Source organism: Acomys minous (genome assembly GCF_964271855.1).
Source record: "Acomys minous genome assembly, chromosome: 4".
In the NCBI taxonomy this organism is placed as follows: Eukaryota; Metazoa; Chordata; class Mammalia; order Rodentia; family Muridae; genus Acomys; species Acomys minous.
The window spans coordinates 20,537,188-20,565,022 of NC_140486.1; the positions used below are offsets into that span (position 1 = coordinate 20,537,188).

The 27,835-nt window shown below is 44.4% G+C and overlaps 2 protein-coding genes across 5 annotated transcripts in view; both read left to right on the forward strand.

The window, feature by feature from the left end:
- The window catches only part of CEP76 (centrosomal protein 76), a 34,144-nt gene extending 29,098 nt beyond the window's left edge, over positions 1–5,046 (forward strand). Inside the window, exon 13 of the mRNA XM_084780299.1 lies at positions 4,870–5,046. Within this exon, the coding sequence (XP_084636425.1) occupies positions 4,870–4,886 (17 nt within the window). The 3' untranslated portion in view covers positions 4,887–5,046. The remainder of the gene's footprint in view (positions 1–4,869) is intronic.
- Positions 5,047–8,518: 3,472 nt separating this feature from the next.
- The window catches only part of SPIRE1 (spire type actin nucleation factor 1), a 115,909-nt gene continuing 96,592 nt past the window's right edge, over positions 8,519–27,835 (forward strand). For 2 of the 4 annotated variants that reach the window (XM_084780310.1, XM_084780312.1), the window contains exon 1: positions 8,519–9,016. In XM_084780310.1, coding sequence (XP_084636436.1) covers positions 8,731–9,016 — 286 coding nt within the window. In that variant the 5' untranslated portion in view covers positions 8,519–8,730. The remainder of the gene's footprint in view (positions 9,017–27,835) is intronic. The other 2 variants (XM_084780311.1, XM_084780313.1) reach the window with 2 other exon arrangements.

Sequence of the window (27,835 nt, forward strand, 5' to 3'; positions counted from 1 at the left end):
TTCCTCTTCTGAAGTTTTGTTTTTTAACATTCTGTTTATATAGCATAGTTCAGTTAAAACACTAGTTCGTGGATAGTTAACCCTTTATTTTTTAAAGTTTTTTTCGAGACAGGGTTTCTCTGTGTAGCCTTGGCTGTCCTGGACTGGCTCTGTAGACCAGGATGGCCTCAACAGAGATCCACCTGCCTCTGCCTCCTGAGTGCTGGGATTAAAGGCATATGGTATCACTTCCCAGCAGGTATATTCTTTGTAATTATATTTGATTTATAGCTAACACATGAGGAATACATTTGAAACCCACTGGCCAATGGCTTAACAAAGTTTGAGACAAATGAAACATAGGCTTTATAAAATTATTTTTATGTATGTGTGCTTGCTTGTCTGCAGTGTTAAGCATGTTCATGCAGGGTCATCAGGCCAGAAGAGGGTGTCCTTGGAAATCAAAAAGACTTAAATGTTGAAGAAAAGCAGTACATCTACCTTTTCTTTTGTGGTTCATGGTCATGATTGAAGACTCTGTTGCCACATCCATAGCTGTACAGATTTACATTGTCTTCTCAGCTTTGTTCTTTTAGGTCTCAAATTCAGGCTTTAAGTTGACTGAATTGTACATGGTGTGAGGTGAGGGTACAAGTGCACAGGCACTGTTTGTTTTAGAGAGTTTCCCACTTAGTCTTGTCTCTCTGGAAAAATTATGTGGTTGTTTCTGGTTTTTCTTTGTTTCTCTTGGGTCTCAATTTTTTGTTGTTGTTCTTTTTTAAACAATATTGACTTAGCCCTGTTGGCCTAGGCCTCATCAAGTAGATCAGCCTGGCTTGGAACTTGCTGTAGTCTTGAGTACTAGGATTACAGGTGTATACCACCATGCCTAGTTTCTGACACTTTATTTTTTTGAGGCAGGATCTCACATAAGCAAGGTTGTCATTAGATTGACTCTAGTTAGCAGCTGAGGGTGACTGAGGTTTTGATTCTCCCCAGTCCTGGGGTTACAGACGTGTGCTACACACCCAGGTCTATGTAGTTGTGGAGATCAAGCTTACAGCTTCACGCATGCCAGGCAAGTGCTCTACACACAGAGCCACACTCCGAGCACATACGACACATTTTGATTACTGTTTCTAGTAAAGTTCTGATCTTGGGAAAGTGGGTTCACAACTTTGTTATTTCCCCAATCTTATTTAGGTTACTCTGGGTACCTTAAAATTCCATATATGCCGGGCTTGGTGGCACACACCTTTAGTCCCAGCACTCAGGAGGCAGAGGCAGATAGATTGCTGTGAGTTCAAGGCCAGCCTGGTCTATAGAGCGAGTCCAGGACAGCCAAGGGCACACAGAGAAACTCTGTCTCGAAAAAAAGAATGTCTATATACATTCTAGAACCAGAGTTTCAGTTTATATATATATTCAGTTTATATATATATTACATAATATATATTATGTAATATATATATATATATATATTTAGTCAGCTGGTGCAGCTGGAGAGATAGCTCGGCAGTTAAGAACACTTGGTGTTCTTCCAGAGGTCCTGAATTCAAATCCCAACAACCACATGGTTACTCACAACCATCTGTAATACAATCCATTTCCCTCTTCTGGTGTGTATGAAGACAGTGTACTCATATACATAAAACAAATAAATCTTTAAAAAAAATAGTCAGCTGGCAGGGTGAGGCAGGTAGGTGGGAGAAAGTCAGCTGGCTTTCTAATGAGACACTTGGAACGTGTGGGTCACTTTGGGGAATGTTGCTTTTCATGATTACAGCCCCTTCCATTCTGTTTTTGTTTTTTTTGTTTTTTTTTTTTTTTGAAACAGGTTTTCTCTGTGTAGCCTTGGCTGTCCTAGACTCTCTTTGTAGACCAGGCTGGCCTGGAACTCATGAAGATCTGCCTGCCTCTGCCTCCCACCATGTCCGGCGCCTCTTCCGTTCTTAAACTTTTAACTGATTTTGGATCTAAAGTATGTCTTACACAGATGACATATAATTGAATCTTTTAAAAATCCAGTTGAAAAGTTTATGTCTTGATGAGATTCTGAAGAAAAACACCAAAACTTCAATATCCACATTTAAATAGGCTCAGTGGTAGGGTGCATGCTTAGCATGTGGAAAGCTGTGTATTAAATCCCCAATAGCCTCTTCAAGAAAAATACATTCTCATTGATCCTACATTATTATATGTTACTTTTATATTAAATTCACTATTATTGATGTAGCTGTATTTAGGTCTGCCATTTTTCCTTTTGTCTAGTGCCTGTTTTATTCTTTTATGCCTCTTTTTCTGCTTGATTGTTTTATAAAAAACTTTGTTTTGTTTTGAGGTCTTTGGTGTCCTTGCGTCATGTGAACCCCGCTGTGATATCCCCTTCTGCAAGTCAGGATCTTTCTATGCAGCCCAGAATGTTTTCAAACCTGAGCTCCTCCTGCCTCAGCTTCCGCAGTGCTGGGATTACATCCATGCACCACCATGCTGCACCCCTGCCTTCCCCTTCTTTTCCTTTTCCCTCACTACTTTTATGTGAAGTAATTTGACAAGTGCTCTCACCCCTTAAGCCATGTCCCTAGCCTGAGGTCCTTTATAAAAAGTATTTTCAGCATTAATTATTTTGAGACGATGTCTTTTTTGTTTTGTTTTGAGACTAGGTTTCTCTATGTAGCAGTGGCTGCTCTGGAGTTAGCAATGTAGATCAGGCTGGCCTTGAACTCACAGACATTTGCCTGCCTCTGCCTGGGAATAAGTCTTTAGTTAGATGTGGTGGCTCACACATGTAATCACATCATTTGGAAGGCTGAGGAAGGAGAATTGCTACCTTGAACTACATAGTTTCAGGTCGGCCTGACCTGTAGAGTGAGTCTGTCTGAAAAAAAAAATTTAAATGGTACATCTGTCTTCTAAAGTATGTATAGAAGAGAGCCCAGTCAGTATATGTACACTTAGTGTGTGCACATGTACATTTTAGTGTGTGCACATGTCTACACATACAGATGGAGGCCAGAGGTGTGGGTATTGTTCATTGAACTCAGTTCCTCTGCATTAGCAACATCTTAACTGCTGCCCCAAGATAATAGTTTTAAATTGTAAATTAGCCTGCATGATAATTCATAGTTGTTTTATGTAGATGGGACGCGTCAGTCCCGTGGAAGGCAATTACCATGGGAGATGACTGCTGTGGCGAAGCCTAAGTGCCAATAATTTACAAAAACTAATCAAGACAGATGGCCTCATTTGGGAATTTTACTGTTTTATCTTTTTTTGTTTTTGTTTTGTTTTGTTTTTGAGACAGGGTTTCTCTGTGTAGCCCTGGCTGTCCTGGACTCATTTTGTAGCCCAGGCTGGCCTCTAACTCACAGAGATCTGCCTGCCTCTGCCTCCCTAAGTACTGGGATTATAGGCCTATGCTATGCCACTGTACCCAGCTTATGGTTAGTGTTTTAAAATAGCACGTTTAAACAATCATTGGTTTCTTCCTATTTTTCTTGACTTGATTGGAGGAGGGTGAGAGTCAACAGCAGAAACTTTGACTTATCAGCCCTACACTTTGTGCCGTGACTGTATTTTCCAACCTATAAGATAGGAAGAATAATAATAACTCACCTTCAGTTTTTGTTTTTAGATTATATGAAGTTTATTAAATGAGCACAGGAAGAGAAAGGGGGAGGGGTACCTGGGGGGGGGGGAGAGAGAGAGAGAGAGAGAGAGAGAGAGAGAGAGAGAGAGAGAGAGAGCGAGTGCCACGAGGAGGATTTGGCCTTTTATAATCTTGAGTAGAACCACGCCTCCATGGCAGGTGGGCAGTGACATCACAGGTAGGTGGATTGAAGCAGAATCCTAACATTCCTCACTTTTCCTATAATTAAAAAATGAAGGCCAGGTATGGTGGCGCAGGCCTTTAATCCCAGCACCCGGGAGGCCAAGGCAGGTGGATTCCTGTGAGTTCGAGGCAGCCTGGTGTACAAAGTGAGTCCAGGACAGCCAAGTCTACACGGAAAACCTGTCTTGAAAAACCAAAAAAAAAAAAAAAAAAAAAAGGGAGGGTGGGGGGGTGGGAGAGGGGAGAGAGAGAGAGAGAGAGAGAGAGAGAGAGAGAGAGAGAGAGAGAGAGAGAGAGAGAGAGAGAGAAGAGAGAGAGAGAGAAACATGGGCTGGAGAGATGGCTCAGAGGTTAAGAGCACTGGCTGCTCTTCCAAAGTTCCTGAGTTCAATTCCCAGCAACCACATGGTGGCTCACAACCATCTATAATGAGATCTGGTGTCCTCTTCTAGTATGCAGGTGAAACACTATACATAATCAATAAAAAAAAAAGAAAGAAAGAAAGAAAGAAAGAAATAGGCTGGGCATGGTGGCACATGCCTTTAATTCCAGCACTTGGGAGACAGAGGCAGGTAGATCACTGTGAGTTCGAGGTCAGCCTGGTCTACGAGTTCAGGACACTCAAGGCTACACAGAGAAACCTTGTCTCAAAAAACAAAAACAACCAAACAAACAAAAACAAAAAAAGAAGTAATTTTAAAAATGAGGAACATTGGATTGTTTTTCATATAAGGTAAGTTAAAGTATATAAATGTAGGTTCAACGGAAGCATCTTTTGGCTGCCATGTAAGGGGAAAAAAGAGAGAGAAAAGCAATAGAAACAAACGTCCAGACTATACAGTGAAGGGGACGGGAAAGCTCAGTCTTGAAAGTTCAGGGTAGAGGGCAGGCTATGTCAGCACTCCTTCAACTTTTATAACTGAAGAAAGAGCATTCTGGAAACATTCCGATGCACTATAATATACTAAATAGAATTATTGACATTGGAAATTGAGGTTACAACACGGAAAAAAAACCCCACTGTTCTATTTTTTTTCCCTTTTTGTGCACTTTTCTAGGTGAATGTGCCTCTTAGGAGCATTTGTCTGGCAATGTCTGGGATAAGCTTGGGCTGCACAGATAGGCCGTGTTCCCCAAAGGCCTGGGAGCAGCTCAGCCTGCATCGTGTCCAGTGTATCAAGCATGAAGTACATTTATTCTACGAAATGATAAGTAAATATGAGAAAAACTCTCAAGGATCCTATTTTCAAAATAAACATAAGAAAATCAAGGAAAACTAAAATCGTATTCTGGGTTGCACATGCCATTTTTTTTCTTTTTTCACTTTGACAATATCTTAAATGTTGCCTTGGATCACTTGGACATTTTAAGTATAGAAAGTCACTTTCAGAGACCCATATTACAAAGTAAAAAAAAATAAATAAATAAATCAATGATGGTAAGTAGAACAAAATATTCTAGGAATAAAGGTATTTGACTCTCAGAGATTGAATTGAAAGTGAGAGGCGGGGAAGCTGCCGCAGTGGCACAGGATTGCGGAGACTCCGGGAGGAGGGGCAGAATGGGTGGTGAAGATGAGGGGCATATCAGAGCCACAAAAGATCCTGAAAATCTCTGTACAGGAAGTGGCCAGTGTTCATCTATAAGCTGAGTAAGTGCATAGTAGAAAATGGGGATGACCTTAAGGGTTTCCTTCCTACTTGTTCTGTGTAGAACAGGAACGCCAAACATTGTTCTCGCTGGCACCTTGCCTCAGCTTAATTACACGTATGCGCACGAAAGGCAGAAGACTTAACAGTATATATCATAGAATTTGTACTAAAAAAAAAAAAAAACCAAAAGCAAACACAAAACTCTCTTTGAATAACCTTCCAGTGATTGATGTTATTTTCCCTTTCATAATGTTTACATTTTCGAAATTATTACTCAGAAAATGAAGATAGTGGGCATGGTAGCTACACGCCTTTAATCCCAGCACTAGGGAAGCAGAGGCACGTGGGTCACTGTGAGTTCCAGGCCAGCCTGGGCTACAAAGTGAGTCCAGGACAGCCAAGGCTACACAGAGAAACCCTGTCTCAAAAAACCAAAAAAAAAAAAAAAAAAAAGTGAGTCTAGTACAGTCAAGGCTATGTAGAGAAACCCTGTCTCGAGAAACCAAAACCAGCGTTGTGGCACATGCCTTTAATCCCAGCACTCAGGAGGCAGAGTTCGAGGCCAGCCCAGTTTACAGTGAGTCCAGGATAGCCAAGGCTACATAGGGAAACCCTGTCTTGACCCTCCCCCCAAACCCCGCAAAAAAGAAAACCCAACCCCAAACAAACAAACAAAAAAAAGCCACCACCACAACAAAAAACCCCAGAAAATTTAAATAATCCTAGAATAGCAAATCAGCTTTCAAAAAACTATATTTATAGATATTCAACATAGGGGTGTGGGGAGGTCCACGTTGTCACAGTTACTGCCTTTCATGCACAAAGCCCTGGGTTTGAACGTGCATAAATCACAGGTCCACAGTCAAGACTGGAAAAAATTCTAACTTGGATTTTAACAAACTTTTTGCTCATTTCCATCTCTTTCCCCTTTCCTCCATTTTTACAGTTAATTGGGTGTTTATTTACTGCCCCATTTGAATTTATGCCTCATGGAATCCTTCTTTGACTAATTCAACTTGTTTTTAGTAGGTAAGGCAAGGACAAAACTTGTTTGGGGTAGTTCAACAATGCAATACTGCATACGACCAGAAGATGGCGGTGGTGTCCATACAAATGGACCATTTGTTTCTCTACCTTGTTACAAGTATTTTAAGCTCTTCTGTATTTTTAAAAGCCACACAGAATCCAGACTTTTAAAATAGAAAAATTTGGGAATGTTGGTATATTAACATATTACTACATAATATTATCATAGTAATCCTAGTAGATATTAGTCTCACACACAAAGAATGAGAAAGGTCTTTGCCTCAGAGATTAGCATACATAAATACTGCATTAATTTTCTTTTACATTTTTTTCTCTGTATTGTTCATGTGCATGTGTACATGGGGTTCAGAGACCAGCTGGAGTGGGTTCCCTCCTTCAGCTTTATGGGCTGTCAGGCTTGGCAGCAAAGTCCTTTTACCTGTGGAGCCATCTCACTGGCCCTAACTACTGCATTTTCACATTTGTGGTTAGGAACCCATAACTAAGTAATTTTACTTGAAGGGCTTGTTTTATATCTCTTGTAGGGAAAACAAAAGGTGCTCGTGGAGCTTCTGCCCGGCTGCCTCTCTATTTCTTACCCTTACGACTTTGTGTTTTTTAATTCCTGCTGTTTTCACAGTGGCACCTTACACATTGCCAACCCTTTGTGATTTCTACTAGAAGATTAACTGTAGCATGCAGTTTCCCACATTCCACATAAAACGGTACCTATGGTTGTCTTGCTCGGTTGATGCTACAACTCTAAGGACAACTGGAAGACTAGCCTGGGTGGACTGTTACCTATTAAAGCCATTTTAAAGAATAATCAGTTTTATGGCACACTTGAATGTGTTGAGGGAGGCTCCTAGAGTCTTTTCGTACTACAGGAAATTGCCCTTAGTTTGGTCTCTGACACCAGTTCCTTCTCATATGACATGCTGTGTTAACTGGGCTAGGATGAGTGGTTGAGACGACCTCAGCGAAGGCGGGATCTGCCAGGCTGAGTGTTCAGCATCCCATCCCTGGCCCTGATCTAGGCTTTCAGAGAGTTTGGTGAGGCAACCCTAAGATCGCTGCCCTCATTGAATGTGTGAATGGAGAGAGTACCAAGACACAAGAAACAGGAGGAGGAGGAGGAGGAGGAGGAGGAGGAAGAGGAGGAGGAAGAGGAGGAGGAAAGAAGAATGAAGAAGAAGGTGATGCAGGAGGGGGCAGAGAAGGAGAAAAAGGGGGAGGTAAAAGAAAAGAAGGAAGAGGGAGGAAGAGGAAGAAAAAGAAGGAGCAGAAGGAGAAAGAAAAGAAGGAAGGAAGAAGGAGGAGGAAGAGGAAGAGAAAGGAGGAGGAGATGATGATGATGATGACAACGAAGAAAAGAAACCTAAGAAGTAGCGGGGCCATGTTGCATACCTTGGAATCTTTCTCAGGAAGCCAAGGCCGAAGGATAGCGAGCTCAAGGCCAGTTACCCAGGGAGACTTTCAAAATAAAGGAATGTATAAATATACTTAAAAATTAGGTTTGCAAATGTGCAGGGGTGGATCGCATGTGTCGAGCGGTCGGGAGAGAAACAGAGATGAAGCTCGAAGGGTCCAGGGGACGTGTGCTCGCAGGCCACACAGCCTGAGGACCTGGGCAGCCTGCGGCTGGGGCGATTTTGATGACCTTTTCTTTTTAGCAGTTCGCCCCAGATTGAATTCAGTTCTTAGGCTGTGAGAGAGAGAGAGCGGAGCCGAGGCGAATCGGTGACAGCTACTTCGCGGCCGGACGCCCGCAGAAGCACGCGCGCGCAGACCCTGCCGAACCCACAGTCCGAGCCCCAGCCGCGCAGTCGCCCCTCGCCGCGCGTCACTCACCCCGGAGGCGACGCCCCCAAGGCCGTGCTAGGCGCTCGGCCACGCGTCACTCACCCGGGTGGTGACACCCCCACCCCTCAGGCCTCGCGCAGCTCTCGGCCGCGCGGGTCCCCCACCCCCACCCCCGCCTCCCCACGACGGGGTGGGGCGAGGCGAGGAGGGGCGGGGCGAGCGGACGCCATCGCCGCGCTACCAGCCGGCGGCGTGCTGGCCAGCGCCGAGCGCCGCGGCGTCCCCGCCTAGTCCTCGCGGCGGCGCGCGGCCGGCCTGGGCGGCGGCGGCGGCGGCGGCGGCGGCCGGAGGATGCGGAGGCGGCGGCTCGCAGAGACGATGCTCCGGAGCTGAGGAGACGCGGCATCCGAGCGCCGGCCGCGCAGCGACCTGGGCCGCATGGCGCAGCCCTCAAGCCCGGGCGGCGACGGGCCGCCGGGCGGCGCGGCAGGGGGTCCGCGCGACGCGCTGAGCCTGGAGGAGATCCTGCGCCTCTACAACCAGCCCATCAACGAGGAGCAGGCGTGGGCCGTGTGCTTCCAGTGCTGCGGCTCCCTGCGCGCCGCCGCCCGCCGCCAGCCCCACCGCCGCGTGCGCTCGGCCGCGCAGATCCGCGTCTGGAGGGACGGCGCCGTCACCCTGGCGCCCGACGCCGACCAAGAGGGAGAGCCGCCCCCAGCCTCCGGTGAGGTCGCGGCCCGACGCACCCCCCCCCCACCCCCCGGGCCGGGTGGGAGCTGATGGGCAACCCCGGGGAAGACGGGCGGGCGGGGCTGCGGGACCCGGGCTCCGTGGAGCCTGTGTGCATGTCCTCCGGCCTCGGCTGTTTACCGGTGGCTGCGCTGCGGGGGTGAGGGCTCCGAAGAGGATCGCGGGAGGTCCTGTCTGGAAGATGACATCTTTGGGAAAGAGCAGTCTTCTCTCGTGTAGCATTTTGAATTTGTCAGTAGTCCTTGGGAATGCCCCGGGAAGCCACTGAGCCCCGAGAATTCTGCTGTTTTGGAGAGAAATAGAATAAATAATGACTCTGGTTATGGAGTGTGAAAATTTGCTGTCATGGAAAGTACAGGTTTATAAAAAAGTAAACAGGCTGTTGAGATGCAATTGCTTTTAGTTAGTATGCGTACATTCTTCATGACTTGTCACCTAAACAGTGACACATAACCAGGAGCTTACTCACATGCTTTATTGATGGTAAGACTGGTAATAGGTTTCCCCTATCCGGTTTTATCTAATTCATTCTTTGAGAAGCAAGTCTATTAAAAACATAGCAAAACAATCCACCTTCACCTTTAGAAAGTTGATGGAAGTGTCAAAATGCTTAAGGTGGAAAATGTAATTAGACTGTAAAATGACATTTCGGGAAAACCCTTTTTCTGAATTGGCAGAAACATTCAGTCCTACCAGAATGTTCTCAATTTTTAGTTCAAGTAAGCATATTTTTACGAATTTATTTAAAGCCGGCCTTTGTGATGTATTAAAAACCTCAATGTTGCACTATTTTCGGAAGACCATGTGACGTTTTGATACATGTACCTTGAACATGTACCTTGAATAATATATAAAGCTGAGTTTTTTGTTTTGTTTTGTTTTTTTGAGACAGGGTTTCTCTGTGTAGCCTTTGCCGCCCCGACTTGCTTTGTAGGCCTGGGTGGCCTCGAACTCACATCTTCCTGCCTCTGCCTCTCCGATTGATAGGATTACAGGCCTGCTCCATTGCTCCGGGCTAAAGTCGACTTTGTTGTGATTCTTTTGAATCTCTTTTTTTCCTTTCAAACATTTTTTTATTTGATCTGTTGCTTGATTTTAGACCTGGCCTTAGTAGATTGGTTTCAGTTGTAATTTATTTATTAGATGCCATGAAAAGATTTTTTTCCCCCAAAACAACGAGGCATTGTCTCCGTCCCAAACTATTTCAAGAGGAAAGAGTGTGTGCAAGCTCACTTGAGAAGACTCTTTGGTTGTATTGAAAGAGCAGGCTTCGTTGTATGGTGCACCAAGAACTGTTGGGAAACTTGATCTTACAAGTGTTCTATTTATCAAAGACTGATCGATTCTTTGGGTAACTGTTGTTGGACCGTTGACATGAATGAGTTTTTGCATCATTAATATGGGTGTAATACACTTTGCAAAGAATAACAAATAGATGTTTCCCAGAAACCGTAATGGATTTTTGAAAGCTTACTTTAAAATTATTGTTATTAATTGTCTGCATGGTCTGTATGGGGACATGTGCTACCGTCCGTGTGCAGGTCAGAGGACAACCTTGTGGCACCTGTTCTCCTACCTTTACATAGGTTCTGGGGCTCGAACTTGGGTTGCCAGGCTTGTGAGGCAGTCTCTTTCCCCACTGAGGCGTCTCTCTGGCCCTCTATTTTAGTTTATTTGTCATTTTTAGGAACTCAGTCTCATGTACTGCAGCTGAAGCTGTTCTGAATTCCTGGTTCTGCCATCACTAGTTGCCCTCTCCCACGCCACATCATTGACCTGGGCCTCTACACTCTATTTTGTGATTGTTTATAACATCTCCTTTCTTCTATTCCAACTCAGGCCAGAAACAAAGAGGACCTAATAGAGTAATGGATACAGCCTGGAGCATCATAGGGCCTGATGGCTAAAATGTTTAGGGATGAGGACAGGGGAAAGAATAGAATAAAAGTACATTGTATGAAAACATTGGTTTTTGGTTTTTCGAGACAGGGTTTCTCTGTGTATCCTTGACTGTCCTGGACTCCTTTTGTAGACCAGGCTGGCCTTCAACCCACAGTGATCCGCCTGCCTTTGCTTCCCGAGTGCTGGGATTAAAGGCGCCTGGCATGAAAAAAGGTTTTAATGAAAGTAGTATGGTCCATTTTCAAATGTCGGTATATTAGTTTATTTCCTCCTGGGGTTTAAAAGTAGGTCTTTGGTTGTGGAAAATACACTGTCTTTAAACCGGAAAAAAAAGGAAAGGTGGCGTACACCTGTAATCTCAGCCCTCACAGCACTCAGAGAGGCAGAGGCAGGCAGATCTCAGTGAGTTCTAGGCCAGGCTGGTCAACAAAGTAAGTCCAGGACATTCAAAGCTACACAGAAAAAGAAAAAGAAAAAAAACAAAAAAACAAAACAAAACCAAAGCAAAACAAAACAAAAAAACACAAAACCCCATAAAAAATCCAAAAACCGAAATGAAACCCAAAACCAAAAAACATTTAGTGGCCGGACATGGTGAATACCTTTAATCCCAACACTCTTGAGGCAGAGGCAGGTGGAGCGCTGTGAGTTTGAGGCCAGCCTGGTCTACAAAGTGAGTCCAGGACAGCCAGGGCTATACAGAGAGACCTTGTCTCAAAAAAACAAACAAAACCAAAAAACAAAACAAAACAAAACAAAACAAAACCCCAAAGCATTTAATGTTGATTTTTGTTCAAGACAGGGTCTTCTATAGCCTGGATAGGTCTCAGACATTCCATGAGACAGGGGCTCTTCGATCTTCTTGCCTATTGCTTCCCAAGCCCATGTTCTGGAATTATAGATGTGTGCTTTAAATCTTGTTTTTTAAAGGTGATTAAGGCTGGGCAGTGGTAGCACACATCTTTAATCCCATCACTAAGGAGGCAGAGGCAGTCAGATCTCCAAGTTCAAGGCCAGCCTGGTCTACAGAGTGAATTCCAGGACAGGCAGGACTAAAACAGAGAAACCATGTCTGGAAAAATAACAACAAAAGTGCCTGTTATGGTTGCCTGCATAGACTTTCTCAGGAAACCTGATTAGTAGTTTGACACTTGGTGCTGGGTAAGTTTCTGTAAGTTTTTCGTTTTGTTTTATGTGTGTGGTTCTTTTAGAAATGAGGTAGGTTATGGTGTATACTCCAGCGGAGATCAGCCTGGGTAGTAATAAAAAATTGTGTGTGTGTGTGTGTGTGTGTGTGTGTGTGTGTGTGTGTGTGTGTGTGTTTAAAATACATGGTCACACTATGGTAGCCCCGGGTGCCCTTGAACTCACAGAGATTTGCCTACTTCCGCTGGGCTTAAAGTCTTGTGCCACTATACCTCACGCAGGACCTCACTTTTTAGCTCAGGCTGGTGGCCTGTAAAGCCTTGAATAGCCCAGGCTAACCTATAACTTGTAACAATCCTGTTCCCTAAGTGCTGGGATTACAGCCACGAGCTTTGTCCCCAGCTCATTTATTTTCCAAGTAGAGGCTTAGAGAAGCCCAGTGACATGTTAAAGTCACACTGGTCAACTCTTAGACTGCCGTTCAGGCCCCATTGGCCCACAACCCTAACCGGTGGCTCCTGAGGGGGGAAGGGCTGGACAGGAACGGCTAGGGCGAAAGAGACTTTCCGGCACTGAGCGAAGTGAGAAATAGATTTCTTGGGAGGCAGCTTCAGCGAGACAGCTCATTTAATTGAGGCAAATTTAAACCTCTGTGGGGTGGATAGGGACCTCCGGCTGAGTGTGCATCATTGTGGGGGCAGGGTGCTGGAGATGCTTCATTGGCATGAGGAAAATTTCCAGGTGCTGCTGGACATGACCTTATAAGAAAAGAGGAAAGGCTGGAGAGTTGGCTCAGAGGTTAAGAGCACTGGCTACTCTTCCAAAGGTCCTGAGTTCAGTTCCCAGCAACACATGGTGGCTCACAACCATCTATAATGAGATCTGGTGCCCTCTTCTGCCAAGCAGGTGTATACACAGGCAGAACACTGTATACATAATAAATAAATAAATCTTAAAAAGAAAAAAGAAGGAAAAGAGGAAGTTTAACCTGGCTATAGCCAACCTCCTCCAGGTTGGCAGCAAAGTAGGGGAGCAGAGCAGGGCTGCATTTACTGGGACATGCAGGGGGGAGGGGCGGCAGGGAGGCAGCCATGGCGGCAATCGATCCTACTCCTGCTGATCTCAGGGGGAGATTTCTGTGGTTTGGACACACCTCAACTCCACTCTTGCTCTGGGCAGGCTTCCCCCAGTCCCTTGGCTCCCTGACCCCACAAGTGACTCAAACCCAGGTCTAAGACTTGCAGCATTGTGAAGTCACAGAGATTTTGTTAGATTCCTTCGGAGCTAAATGACTTCAGGAAAGTTCCCTAGTCTCCAATGTCCAGCTTGCTGTGGAGAGACAGTATTTCTCTTTTTTCTTTTTTACATCTGAGGAGTATATGAAGTAATATGTAAAATGACTAACAGATTCATTCTTCTCTCAGTCTTGTGGTTTTCTCACACTACTTTGTCCGTCCGTCCGTCCGTCCGCCCGTCTATCTATCTATCTATCTATCTATCTATCTCTCTCTCTCTCTCTCTCTCTCTCTGTAGAGTCAGGGTCTCCTCTATGTAGCCTTGGCTGTCCTGGACTCTCTGTGTAGACCAGGCTGGTCTTGAACTCACAAAGATCCTCCTGCCTCTGTCTCCCAGGTGGGATTAAAGGCATGCACCATGATGCTTGGCAATAAAAGCTCTGGAGATGCTCTTCTGATTTAGTTTGGGGCTGAGTGCAGTAGCGCGTTCCCCATCCTACTTGTAACTTTTCTTGTGCTGTGACCATGCTAGTAATCTCAAAGAAGGAAACCCTTGTGAACAACAACAAAAACCCCAATCTTCCTCCAAGCATTCCATAAACTGAAATATAAGCAGTTGGTTTATATGAGAGGTTAGGAAGACCACGGGTAAAAGGTTCTTTTATCTCTTTTGCGTTTGTAGCTGCTCTTTACTTATTTATTTTGGTCTGTTTGTATGTGTGGAAACAGTGTCTAACAATAAACATTTTATTTTGTTGAGTTCTTCTAAAAACAAAACAGTTGCTACTGTTTAAGTCTAATCTAGTTCTTTATGAGGTTAAAGTGTTCATCTGTCTGAGGTGGCACAAAGAAATGCACTATAGTGTCCTTTTAGAGATGAGACTCCTGCATGGCTCCATCAGCCTCTCAGGATTTAAATACCCATTGGATGACTATTTATTTCAACGTTGGTTCCAAATTTTTGGTATATCTTTAGTTAGATGTATAAAGAACATTTAAAAAATTATGGCCCCATCTTGATTTTAAATACCTTGAAGGGTGGTGGTAAGATAGATTTTCCTGGGAGGAACAATGCAGGCTTGTGTGCATACTAATGAGGGGATCCCTTGAGGATGGTTTTGGTATAGGGAACATTCAGCCTTTGTTTGGGATGTGAAAAGAGGATGAGATCAGGCTCCTCAGCTAGGTTCATGCTAATGTGAGGAGAGTGGTCTTGGAACAAGGCCTATTTGGTTCTAAAGAGAAACAGTGTTCATGGAAAAGGTGGGAGAGTAAAAAGGTTTTCAGAATCCTTTACTCCAAGCTCGCTGTTTCTTGAGTGTTCATAGCTTGACCACTATCAGCTAAGTGTGCAAGAGTGTAAGAGCGTTGGTGTCAGCGAGTCAGAGGTGGAATCATGGACTGCCAGGATACATCATTGATTGCAAGAAAAAGTAAGAATCACCTGTGTTGCATGTGCCAGACTAGTTCAACTTAAACATATCTTGAATTTATATTATATGCAGGCAGCTTTCTGGTTTTCCAATCAACTTAAACATAAATACTTGTAAGAAGGAAAAAAAATGTAAATTAAGTGGTGAATTTACCATGAAGTTAATACTGCTTAAATGCCAAGCGCATCACTTACCCACTCTCTCCAGGCACCTGCGAAGGTTTAATCACATGTTCAAATGCTCACTTGCGAAGTGAAACCTGATTGGATAAGATTGTTGTCGTTTCCAACGTCAGTTTACTCCTCGGATGCTTACTGTGCTGGCTGAGCGGCAAGTAGCCACAGCAGCGTTCCAAGGAGAAGTTGGAGAATGCTACGTTACAGTTTCCTGTGTTTCTGCCTATGCAAAGGGAAATAAATAGTTGCGTCATATTCAGAGCTGATACTTAAGTCGGGATTTTTAGAAAATGATGAGCTTAAGATTTTTACTGACCATAAGGAAGAGAAAAAAATCCACACACATTTCCCAGTGATTGTATGTTGATAGCCTACTCGCACTCTATGGGCTTGGTGACTCACATATCTGAAATCCCAAGCCTTCAGGAGGCTGAGACAGGAGGATTGCCGAAGGGCTACATAGTGAGTTTGAGAGAGAGAGAGAGACTCTGAGAGAGCACTCCCAGAGAGAATCGAACTCAGAGCCAGCCAGCCAGTCAGTCACACTGTCTTTGTCCAGCTGGAAGCGCTCCTGTCTGAAGCATTGTCCTGTCTCCCAGCTGCTGTAAAGTAGAAACAGTTCCTCTGTCTTCTATAGCAGCACCATTACAGCTGTGTTTTGGGCTGGGCACGATGGTCTACACCTTTAACCCCAGCACTCAGGAGGCTGAGACAGGTGGAGCCTGCCTCTTTTCAAGGCCACCCTGTCTGCGTAGCAAATTCCAGGCCAGCCAGGGCTACTTAGCGAGAGCTGGAAACAAAATGAACAGAGAGAGAGAGAGAAGGACAGCAGTAGCGAACAGGAAGTGCGGCTTGTATTTGCATACCATGCTACCTAGTCTCTTCTGATCTGTGGAGTTTTTCACAAGCTTGGCTTTGCCTTATGTTTTCAGGACTAGACTAGGGCTTTACCACAGTGGTGAAGGTCTTGTCTCATAGCATTGTATCTGGGCATGGGAACCCAGTGTAACATTGGTGTTAGCTCTGCTTGGGTAAGGCAGTGTTTTATGAGTCTACGTATTAGGACTCTTACACATACAGCTGATGGTGATCAATAATATGTTCTATATTAATTGCCTCCTTAATTTTTGGTTATTTTTAAAAACTTACACTTTTCTATCTTCATTATAATATCCCTTTTGTCTTTAAGTGGTTGTCTTATTAAAGTTTTAAACAAATTGTTTGTTGTATTGCTTTCTAGAAAATGCAAGGACTATAAAATGCTTCTATTCTATTTATTTCCTGGTTTTTGACACATGGTTTCTCTGTGTGGTCTTGGCTGTCCTGGACTCTCTTTGTAGACCAGGCTGGCCTCGAACTCCCAGAGATCCGCCTGCCTCTGCCTCCCTGAGTGCTGGGATTAAATGTACACGCAACCACGCCCAACATATTTCCTGATTTTTATATATAGTTTGCTGACATAACTTTAGTCCATCTTTTAAAATGCTATAAAACAGTTTTTTTAAACTTGTCCAGACAGCATTTTTATATATTTTTATATATTTTTATAGTTATCTAGATTGATCCAGGTAATGCCTTGATTCTTCCAGATCTGCAAGATGAAAAACTATTTTCCCTTCTTTTAAATTGTAGTTGTTATTATTATTATTAGTTTGTTTTTTTTTTTTTTTTGAGACATGGTCTCTCTGTATAGCCTTGGCAGTCCTGGACTCACTTTGTAGACCAGGCTGGCCTGGAACTCACAGTGATCCGCCTGCCTCTGCCTCCCAAGTGCTGGGATTAAAGGCATGTGCCACCACACCTGGGTTTTAAATTATTTTTTAGCATACAAAATAATGGGTTTCATTGTGACTTTTTCATATTATTATAAATATCATTGTATTTGCTTATATTTAGAAGCCATTGTTCTCTTGTGCCCCTTCCACTAGTCCCCTTAACTTTTCTCATGCTTTCTGTTTTCTTGTCTTTTTTTCTTGTCTTTTTTTAGGGGGGTGGTTTTCGAGACAGGGTGTCACTGTGTAGCCTTGGCTGTCTTGGACTTGCTTTATAGACCAGGCTGGCCTGGAACCCACAGCAATCCTCCTGCCTCTGCCTCCCAAGTCCTGGGGTAAAAAGCGTGGGCCACCATGCCTGGCTGTTTCTTGTCATTTTAAAAAAGAACTTTAGTTTTAAATTTATTTTATGTGTATTGGTGTGAGGGTGTCAGATCCTCTGGGATTGGAGTTACAGATAGTTGTGAGCTATCATGTGGTGCTGGGAATTGAACCTAGGTCCTCTGGAAGAAGAGCCCTTAACCAGTGAGCCATCTCTTTAGCCCCTTTATACCATTTTTAAAGTATATATATATATATGTGTGTGTGTGTGTGTGTGTGTGTGTGTGTGTGTGTGTGTGTGTGTCTGTGTCTGTGTCTGTGTGTCTGTGTGTGTGTGTCTGTATCTTAGTTAGGGTTTCTGTTACTGCATCAAAAAACCACGACCAAAAGCAAGTTGGGGAGAAAAGGATTTATTTAGTTTATGCTTAGTTTTCTTTTCTTTACTTTTTCTCTTTATTTTCTTTTTCTGTTTTTAGTTTAGTTTTGTTTTTCGTTTTTTGGTTTTTGTTGAGGGGAGTCCATATAATTGTTAATTGTTTATTGAGAGAAACTACTCTTTGGCCACATACTCATGTTTCATAGTTCAGGAGCACAGGCCAGAGAGGAACTCCTGTGGAGCGCAATCCAAAGAATTCTCTGCGTTCAGAAATCACTTGGCACTCTGAAAGACACCAGCCTTCCTCATCTCTTCAGAACCTTTCATGGAATCATCATTTCTGTAAAAATCTGCATATGGCTTCTCTCTTTGTTCCGCCATGCTGAACTTACTAGGAAGCCGCTACTCCCGGGGCCACAATGAATGTGCCAACAATATGCACTCGCAGACGCTTGGTCAGAAGACTGCGCAGTTGAGAGTTCGGCAGCGTATTGGACCTCATGGTAGTGAATGTCCTCTACACCACCGTCCTTTCTGCCCGGGAAGAAATGGCGAGCCTTCTGGCAGCACGCAGCTGCATGAGTCTAGTTTTTAGTTTTTCAAGACATGGTCTCTCTGTGTTAGCCTTGGCTGTCCTAGACTCACTTTGTAGACCAGGCTGGCCTGGAACTCCCAGAGATTTGTCTGCCTCTGCCTCCCAAGTGCTGAGATTAAAGGTGTGTGTTACCACGGCCATCTTGGTTTACACTTTCATATTGCTTTTCTTCATTCAAGGAAGTAAGGACAGGAACTCAAACAGGCAAAGAACCTGGAGGCAGGAGCTGATGCGGAGGCCATGGAGGGTGCTGTTTACTGACTTGTTCCCCTGGCTTGCTCTGCCTGCTTTCTTTAGAACCCAGGACCACCAGCCCAGGGATGGCGCCACCCACAATTGGTGGTGGTAGTTGACAGGCTGGATCCTCTGTCAATCACTAATTAAGAAATGCTTTACATGGGCTGGAGAGATGGCTCAGAGGATAAGAGCACAGGCTGTTCTTCCAAAGGTCCTGAGTTCAATTCCCAGCAACCACATGGTGGCTCAGAACCATCTATAATGAGATCTGATGCCCTCTTCTGGACTGCAGGCTCATATGGAGGCAGAATACATTATAAATAATAAATAAATAAATCTTTAAAAAAAAAAAAAAAGAAAGAAAAGAAATGCTTTCCATCAATACTGGGTATTGGCTAACCAGCTGGGAGACTTTTCTCTGGAGAAGACCATTTCTCTTGTTTTTCTTAGCCCTTCCCAGGTGCCTGTAGTTTTCTTATTAGAGGCCCAGAGAGCTTTGCCCTTTCCATGTTGGCATTCCATTGGTGTCGCTGTTGCCTTCACTTGCGTGCTTGGATCATGCAGTGCTGGGGATCAAACCCCAGGCTTTTGACCATGCTAGGCAACCACTCTACCAACAGAGCTACAGCCTCAGCTCTTGTCCTAATTTTAAGGGAAATTTAAATTAAAATGTAATCTGTAGAAAAGTACGCAACCCAGTAAATGCACTTGTGCAACCAGGACGCAGAAGACAGAACCAACCATGTCCAGCATCTGGAAAGGTCTGCCCTGTGCTGTGCGCCCTGCAGTGAGCATCGTCAGGATTTGATGGCCGAGCTACGCCTGCTTCCTGTCTCTCATGGAGAGATTCAGACAAAATATTATTTTGTCTGACTTCTCTTTCTGAACTTGGTGAAACCAATCCAGATTATTGCATATAGTTGTTGCGGGTTCATATTTTAGAGTCACATTCCTTTGGGTGACTGTGCTGTTGATTCATTCAACTCTACAGTGACATTTGGGACTCAGATACCCAACGTCATGAATAATGCTGCTATTGAATATGTCTTTGGTCAACAGATGTGGCATTTGTGTTGAGTAATATGCCTAAAAGTGCAGTTGCTTCTTATTTGCATATTCAACATTGTAGTAGATACTGTGTTTTTAGTTAAAGTTTTCCAAAGTGGTTGTACCTCACACACTTTTCTAAGAGTTATTTACTTTTATTTTATGTGTATGGCTGTTTTGTCTGCATGTATGTCTGTGCATTGCATGCAGATAGTGCCCATGGAGGCCAGAAAAGAGTGTTGGGTCCCCTGGAACTAGAGATGCAAGTGACCGTGACCCACCGTATGGGTGCTGGGAATTGAACTCGGGTGCTCTTAATCACTAAGCCGTCATCTCTCTAGCCCACCTCACAGACTTTTAAAATGAAAACCATTCTGGGACATTTAGATGACTATACTTGTTCATAACTTATGTTTCAAAATAGTAAATGAAATGAGGGCTGGTGAGATGGCTCAGTGGGTAAATGCACTTACTTGCAAGCCTAAGGGCCTTATTTAATCCCTGGAACCCACAGGGAAGCAGAGAGGAGCAACCTCACAGTTGTCCTCTGAATGCTGTGGCACGTGGACCCCCCCAAAAGAAAACAAAACTCCTATCATACACGTACACACACTATAATAATTTCTCAAAAAAAAAAAATCTCACCGGTGACACATGCCTTTAATCCCAGCAGAGGCAGGTTGATCTCTGAGTGTGAGGTCCTCCTACTCCACGCAGGGTGTTCATTCCAGCCAGAGCTACGTAGTGAGACCCTGTAACAAAAAACAAACCAAACCCAGGAATGATAAGGTGATAGATACAGATATTTGATCTCACAGAATGTATTGGAATGTCACTTCACATTTCCTAAGTATATATAGTTTTATTTGTTCACTTAAATCAACATGTGCATATTTTATTAGCTGGTGTGTAGAGGGATGAAAGTTTTTCGTTTTGTTTTGTTTTGACAGGGTTTGTCTGTGCAGGCCTGACTGTACTGGACTCACTTTGTAGACCAGGCTGGCCTCACAGCAATCCACCTGCCTCTGCCTCCCGAGTGCTGGGAACACAGGTGTGCACTACCACCCCGGCCCTATATTTAGCTTTTGAAAACATTGATTCTTACATGGTTTTTTGTTGTTGTTGTTGTTGTTGTTTGTTTTGTTTTTTTCGAGACAGGGTTTCTCTGTGTAGCCTTGGCTGTCCTGGACTCCCTTTGTAGACCAGGCTGGCCTCGAACTCACATCGATCTGCCTGCCTTTGCCTCCCAAGTGCCGAGATTAAAGGCGTGTGCCACCACTGCCCGGCTGATTCTTACATGTTTTCACACTGCTTGCGCTAATGTTTTTTTAAATGAGGACTATCCTCGTATTTCCTACTTTGTCTGCCTCACTCAGCATGCTTCTGCAGTATGTTGTGTTTCTGAGAGATAACAATGGGCGCAGTTGGCAAGCGATGGCAGAGTGTAATCAGCTGGCTCCGGGGCTGTCTGGCCAGATTGGGCTTCCTAGGTTTTCAGTGAAGACCCAAGTGCCGGATTAGAGGAATCCCTGTTACCGTTCCATGTGCTCGTTGCACCAGCATTTATTTGTATGTTTTGTAAGTGGCCTGCGCTAGATGCTCCAGGTGCACAGGGGAACAGGGCACACCTGCAAGTAGATGCTCCAGGTGCACAGGGGAACAGGGCACACCTGCAAGTAGAAGCTCCCAGATGCGTAAGCTAACACCTGCGGTGCAGTTCCGGAAGCTAGAGATGTATAGGAAGCTGTGAGCCCAGAGTGGCTGGCTCCCTTTGCGTCATAACAAGCACCTTCCGCATTGGAGACCGAGTTCTGGAGCCGTGAAGGACGAGCAGTGGGATGAAATGGGATCCACATAGACAGAAGCATGTGCTTAGAAAGGTTCAGAAGTGTGCTAGGACATCTTATGCTGTCCCAAGGACAAGGCAGCGCACGTGTGGATAGATACTAAGTGTGACATTTGTCGAGCCACCCGTTTCCCAGGCTGGAAGCAAATGCTGCTTACTAATCGGTCATGACTTTTGTGTTGCTAAGTATATAAGCAACCTCTTGGGTTCTCACCAGGGTGCTTCAGGCAGCCACTACAATTATTTGGACTTGGCATGTGAGGTTAAACCCGTTTGTCTGCTTTGTGGTGGGTGTTCACTGTGCCTGGAGCATAGGATGCGTGTGGGAGTGAGACAGGCTGGGAAGGGGTGTTTACTGAGCGCCACACTGTTGTTTGTGTCTATAGGTTGGATGGGCAGTGGAGAGCTTGTGTGAGGAAGGTAAACTGGAAAATGGGTGAGCAGATTATTCTTTTGAGAAAAATATACAGGCTTCCTAGAAAGTACTTATCTTCTGCTACGCCTGTGATCCCAGCACTTGGGAGGCTGAAGCAGAAGGATTATTTGTGAGTTTGAGGCTAACCTGGGCTACATGGTGAGTATATAGTGAGTACCAGGCCAACCAGGGCCACCAGCAAGACCCTTTGTCTCAAAGACAAAACAAATGAGTGGATGCCCATCTTCTACCAGTTGACATTTCATAAACCAGTTAAGAGTATTTCAGCTCTCCAGACAAGAGATCATGAAGATCTGAGCCAGAGCTCAAGCAGGAAGTCAGATCGGTGCTGGAGCATGGTGTGGCTCTTTAGGTTTGATGTGTAGTTGCAAGAAGAACCCTGAAGGCCCTGAGACTCCTGCCTGGTGGTGGGGAGGCAGGAGGGGCAGGTTAGGGTGGGTAGATGATGATTTATGCTGCATGGAAATTAAGGTGGCGCAGAGCAGAGTTTCCTGGTAGAGTCATGTTAATGTCCACCAAGTTCCTTTGCTTTTTTGAGATGCATGCAAATCCCCTTTTATGTCCCCTAGCAGCAGGGCAACTGCAGGCGATGTGCTTAGAGGCTTGGTTCTGAGGCTTAATGTGTAGTCAAAGCCTCTTAGCTTTCTGGTAAACTTGTAAAAATGGAAGTTGTGTCTGTCCAGCTCTTGTATTGTGAGAATCCAGTGACAACTACGTGAGGTATTTTGTCAGCTCGTATAGGTTGTACGGAGGTATTTCCTGTTTTTTGTGAAAAGCATCTCAAGATCCTTTGACTGAAGATTGGTAAAGAAATTCTAAAACAATAAGTCCAGAAAATGATTGTTGAGTTTGACAGAATGTGAAATGTAGATATTTATACTTGCCCTAGAAATATGACCAGATTTTTTTGAAGAGATTATGGAAAATTTCTTCAGCTGTCAGAGAAAGTGAGTGCCTGAGGACTATTCCTAGTTCTCCATGCTTTCCACGCGCAGTTTTTCTGTGATGCTATTTCTATGAAGTATCTAGAGAAGGCAACTCTGTCAGACAGCGTGTTGGTGATGGTGTCATCATTGTGACTAATGACGCTCTGTCTGCTGATGGGCCATTTGCAGAGATGACTTGTTTACCCAGATTTGAATTGGGCTGTCCTTCTTCTTATTGTGGTTGAGTTTTAGGGGGTTCCTTGTTTTTAGGTCTTTGATGTTTAGTCAATTTTTTTTCGATGGAATGAGACAAGAGTCTGTCTTCTTAAGTGGATATCTAGTTTTCCCAAACTGTCTGTTGGAGAAAAATTTCTTCTCCATTAGCTGGCCCTGGCAGAGACACAGGTAACGTTCTGTGCCTATATTCTTGAATTTAGTTTCTTCTTCTTCCAACTGACTGTTAGTCATTTGTTGACTACTTAGTCTAGCTCCCTTATGCCCTCTAGGAAGCGAACAAGGGCTTCTTCACATCAATAATAAAACCGTGCAAGAGTATTTCTTAATTTCTATAACATTTTATTTGAGATGTAGTCTGGATGGGACATTTAGACTATTGCCTCACGTATGTTGAATTAAAGCTTTGTAAAAATGTGACCGTTGATTAGCTTCATGGTTGCTCCGATGCTCTAATTTAGCTCGTGCTTATTTCATTCTGTTTATCCCTAGAGAACTTAGGCCGCAGGCTGAGTGCTGGTGACTTCCGGGCTGGTCTGGGTAATATAGCGACACCCCTTACTCAAGAGCAGAACAAAACCTTAGTGTTCTACTCGTAAATGAGATAAAATGTATAACTAGAAAGGTACAAATGGGTTATTTTTTGGTAATATACATAGTGGAAGTAAAAAATGTGTGTGTTTATTTATTTTTCCTTTTTCCCCTTTCACTACGGGATATTAAACCCAGAGACCTGCATGGACTAGGCAGATGTTGTCCCAAGCCAACCTAGATAGTTTTGATAGTTTAAATAAATCCTATTCTCTTTCTTCTCTCCACTCTTTCTTCTGTTTCCTTCCTCCCCTCCATTTTCTTCGTTCTTCTGAGGTTTTCTTCCTATTTCTTTCTTCTTCTGAGTCAGTGTCTCACTTTGTAGTCCTCGCTGGCCTCACACTAGAAAGCCTCTGGCCTTCTCTTTCTGGAGCCGGGAGGGATTAGAGACGAGCACTGTTACTCAGCCTTCTGTTCCTCATAGAGACTTAAACAGTTAAGTGGAGCCAGGCCTGTGGGGCACAGCTTTGGCCCAGATCCCAGCAGCCTAGTCTACACAGTGAGAGACCCTGTCTCTGAGAGGGGAGGTGGGGGGAGGGGAGGGGAGGGGAAAGAGGAGAAGAGTGGAAGAAAGGAGAGGGGACGGGAGGGAGCGGGGAGAAATAGTTAAGTGAAGTGGGGTGGCCAAGTTCTTCTGTGTCTAAAGGGAGATAGAAAAGTACCAGAGATAGGTCAGCAAGATGGCTCCACGGGAGAACCGGTAGTCTGCTGCTCTGAGTTAGAATCTCACAGCCTACGTTGTAGAGGAAGAGAACAGACCCCCCAAGGTTGTCCTCAGTCCACCACACATGGCTCTGTGCCATGAGTGCGCGTACACGCATGCACGCGCACACACGTACACACACACACACACGCGCGCGCACACACACAAAGTAAATAATGTTTTTGTTATTGTTGTTTGTTTTGAGACAGGGTTTCCCTGTGTGGTCTGGCTGTCCTGCAACTCACTCTGTAGGCTGGCCTCCAGCTGAAGTCCACTGCTCGCTCCTCCTGAGTGCTGGGTTTAGAGGACTGAAGCACACTACACCCAGCTAACTTTTGATATATTAATAGAGAACTAAAATATGATGAGGTTCGTGGATAAATTCGAGGTCCTTGGTGGCCATGATCATTTAGCAATTCAAGTGGGAATAGGTTGCAGAAAGTTTTTTCATTGTTAAATTCCAACCTGTTCATTATTCAAAATTATGTCATTTTTGTTTTGTTTTGAGACTTAAGATAGCTGTCACATTAATTTTTTAAAAAAGCATGCTGGGTGCAGTGGCTCACACCTGTAATCCCAGCACTCTGGAAGGCAGAGGCAGGTGAATCTCTGTGAGTTCAAGGCTAGCCTGGTCTGCCTTCCAGAGTGCTGGGATTACCTCACTCTCCCCTTTTGGAGGCAGGGCCTGGAATTTACAAACTATGTAGTCCAGGTTGGCCAAGAATTCAGGACAGTCCTGTTGCCTCAGCCTTGTACTTACCATTAGCTGCTATGCTTGTGCTGGGAAATTGTACCTAGTGCCTAATACTTGACAAGCACACATTCTGTCACTGAACTATAGCTCCAACCTCTTCAAAATTATGTTTGATTCCTCTTACCTTTCACAACCCTGTCTCTAACTTGGGCTGCCCATCCCCCTTGCTCTCTAGATGACAGCAGCCTCTTGGCTGGCCTGTACTTGCACTGTGTCCCTCTGGACAAGGCTGACCTGGAAACACAGTCAGCTTACTCTTTCATTTTTGAGACAGGATCTCATTGTGAAGCTGTGTAGCCTTGGATGGCCTGGAACTTGCTGTGTAGACCAGGCTAGCCTCACTTATAGGCTCTCTCTCTTCTTCATCCAGTGCTGGGATTAAAGGTGAGCACCGTTGTCTCTTGTCTAGTATCCCTGTGTGTTTAAAAGCACACCTGAAGGCCTGGGGCTCTGTGGTTTGCTTTCCCAACACACTCTGAGCTAACTGCCCACCAGATGTCTCCCGGACTCAGGCTCCCTGCGGGCTCTCCAACAGGCTCTCCCTCCAGCCCTAGGTCAGCCCTACACAAATTCAAGGTCTTTAAATATTCTCAAAAGGGCTTGCCTGGCTAACCCAAATTGGGTCATTTTGTTACTTTCTCTCTCTTCCTTTTGTGTCCCTAATAGCATATTACCAGCTGCCATCATTGTTAGTTTATGTCTACATTTACTAAATGTAAGTACTGTAGGGCAGAGACCGAGGCTGGCTAGCTCTGTGTATTGATGTTTATCTCTGGTGTTTTGTAGGTGTGCAGGGATTTGTGGAGCAAGTGAGGAGGATAGATAGGTTGTTAGCGTGCATACCATGGTGGTATCTTGCAGTGTTATCATGAAGAAGGACATGTTTACACATGGTTAGATGTGTCTAACAGTTTCAGTTGACTCACATAGAAAAAAATTAGAGAGCGATTCTGAGACATTTAGCCTTAAAATTTTGGAAACGGTGTCTTTTTGGTGGGTATACCTTGCTTCTTTCTAGTCAGCTAATTTGCTAACTGAATGATGATTCAGAAAGTATGGTGAGCTTTGTTAGTCCAGAGAAAGCTGTCCATCTTGATTTAAAAATAATATTGATCTATATGAAAATCTGTCAGGGAGGAAGAGGCAGGTGGATCTCTGTGAATTTGAGGTCAACCTGGTCTACAAAGTGAGTCCAGTACCGCAAGGCTACACAGAGAAACCCTGTCTTGAAAAAAAAATCTTTTCTGAAACTACCTTAAATTCTACTTAAGGTTTGTGTCCTTCATCAGCATTTATAGTGGTACTGACTCTGTGTGTGTGTGTGTGTGTGTGTGTGTGTGTGTGTGTGTGTGTGTGTGTCTGAGTCTGATATCTAATCCTGACCAGCCAAAGTTGAGGGGACCAATTAGGGACATGTACAGAAATGTTCTTCCTGGGACTTTTGGAGCATATTGGATAACTGGAGTTTTTCTGATCATTAACATTTAAGGCTTAAAGTATCTAAAAGGGCTGGTGAGATGGCTCAGCTGCTACAGATGCCTGCTAACCTGAGGTCTAGCTTGGGAGTCACATGGTGGAGGGTGAGAAGCAACATGGCCTGTGTGTGGTGTGTGCGCCTGCGCACACACAAATAAATGAACTGAAATTGAAAAATTGTAAATGTCTCTAAAAGATAAGTAGTATTTTGTTTATTTGTTAATATTGGCTTTAATAACAGTCATTGGCTACCAGGTTACTTTGTTACTCAAGACCATTTGTATCACTTTATAGGAAGATACATTTTGTAATTGCTAGGCTTGAGGGGGGTCTTATGTTCAGAGCAGATTTTTTTATTTTTTTGAGAGGGTTTCTCATGTATAGTTGGCTGTCCTGGAGCACTCTTAGTAGGACCAGGCTGGCCTTGAACTCACAAAGATCCTCCTGCCTCTGCTTCCCAAGTGCTGGGATTAAAGGCCCATGCACCACCACGCCTGGCTTGAGCAGATCTTTTACATCGGTTAAAACATGGGTTAAAACATGGGTTTGAAACACAGCCATGCTTTTTTTTTGAGACAGGGTTCCTCTGTGTATCCTCGGTGTCCTGGATTTACTTTGTAGACCAGGATGGCCTCGAACTCACAGAGATCTGCCTGCCTCTGCCTCCCAAGTGCTGGGATTACAGGTGTATGCCACTGGACCAGCCTGCCATGATTTTTAAAGTTGTGCTTTTGGCTTTCTGAGCAAATCAACCCTCCTGCCTTTTTGAGACTTTTGAAATATTAAAAAACTTAATGATTAAACACCATTTCAGATTTTATCTAACAGCTGTTCTAAATGTAACCCAAAGAAATTATTACTTGACTAAAAGAGCTAATTCACTGTGATTATAATCTGAAGACTTGCTAAGGCCTACCGTTTGTTTGTTTGTTTGTTTGTTTGTTTTTTGGTTTTTCAAGACAGGGTTTCTCTGTGTAGCCTTGGCCTTTTTTTTTTTTTTTTTTTTTTTTTTTGGTCTTTTGAGACAGGGTTTCTTTGTGTAGCCTTGGCTGTCCTGGACTCACTCTGTAGACCAGGCTGGCCTCGAACTCACAGCGATCCACCTGCCTCTGCCTCCGGAGTGCTGGGATTAAAGGCGTGTGCCACCACGCCCGGCCTGGCCTACCGTATTTTAAGTTATTGAAAATGTAGAAGGTGAAATCATGGATTTTTGGGCTTTGAGAGGGATTCCTTGAGTATGGTTTCTTTGAGGCAGAAACAGCTAGCCCTTGACGACTCAAAAATGATGAAACAAAAATCCCTCCAATTATACTGACAGGCTCCAGCTTAAAGTGCTGGAATAAAGCAGTTTAAGTGCTGCGATAGCATGCTTGCAACCCATCCCTCCCCTCCCTACCTGTGCCAGAAGACAGTGTGTGTGACAAAGTTGGGGGAGCCCGGATATCCCTACAGCCCCCCCCCCCTGCTGTGCAGGCGTGCGAATGCGTGCCACTGACTTCATTCCCCCCCCCCCCCCCATGGCTCATGTGCACAGCGAGTGGACTGTGCAGTCTTGTCCAAGGCCATCTGCTGACGTGGTTGGGATTT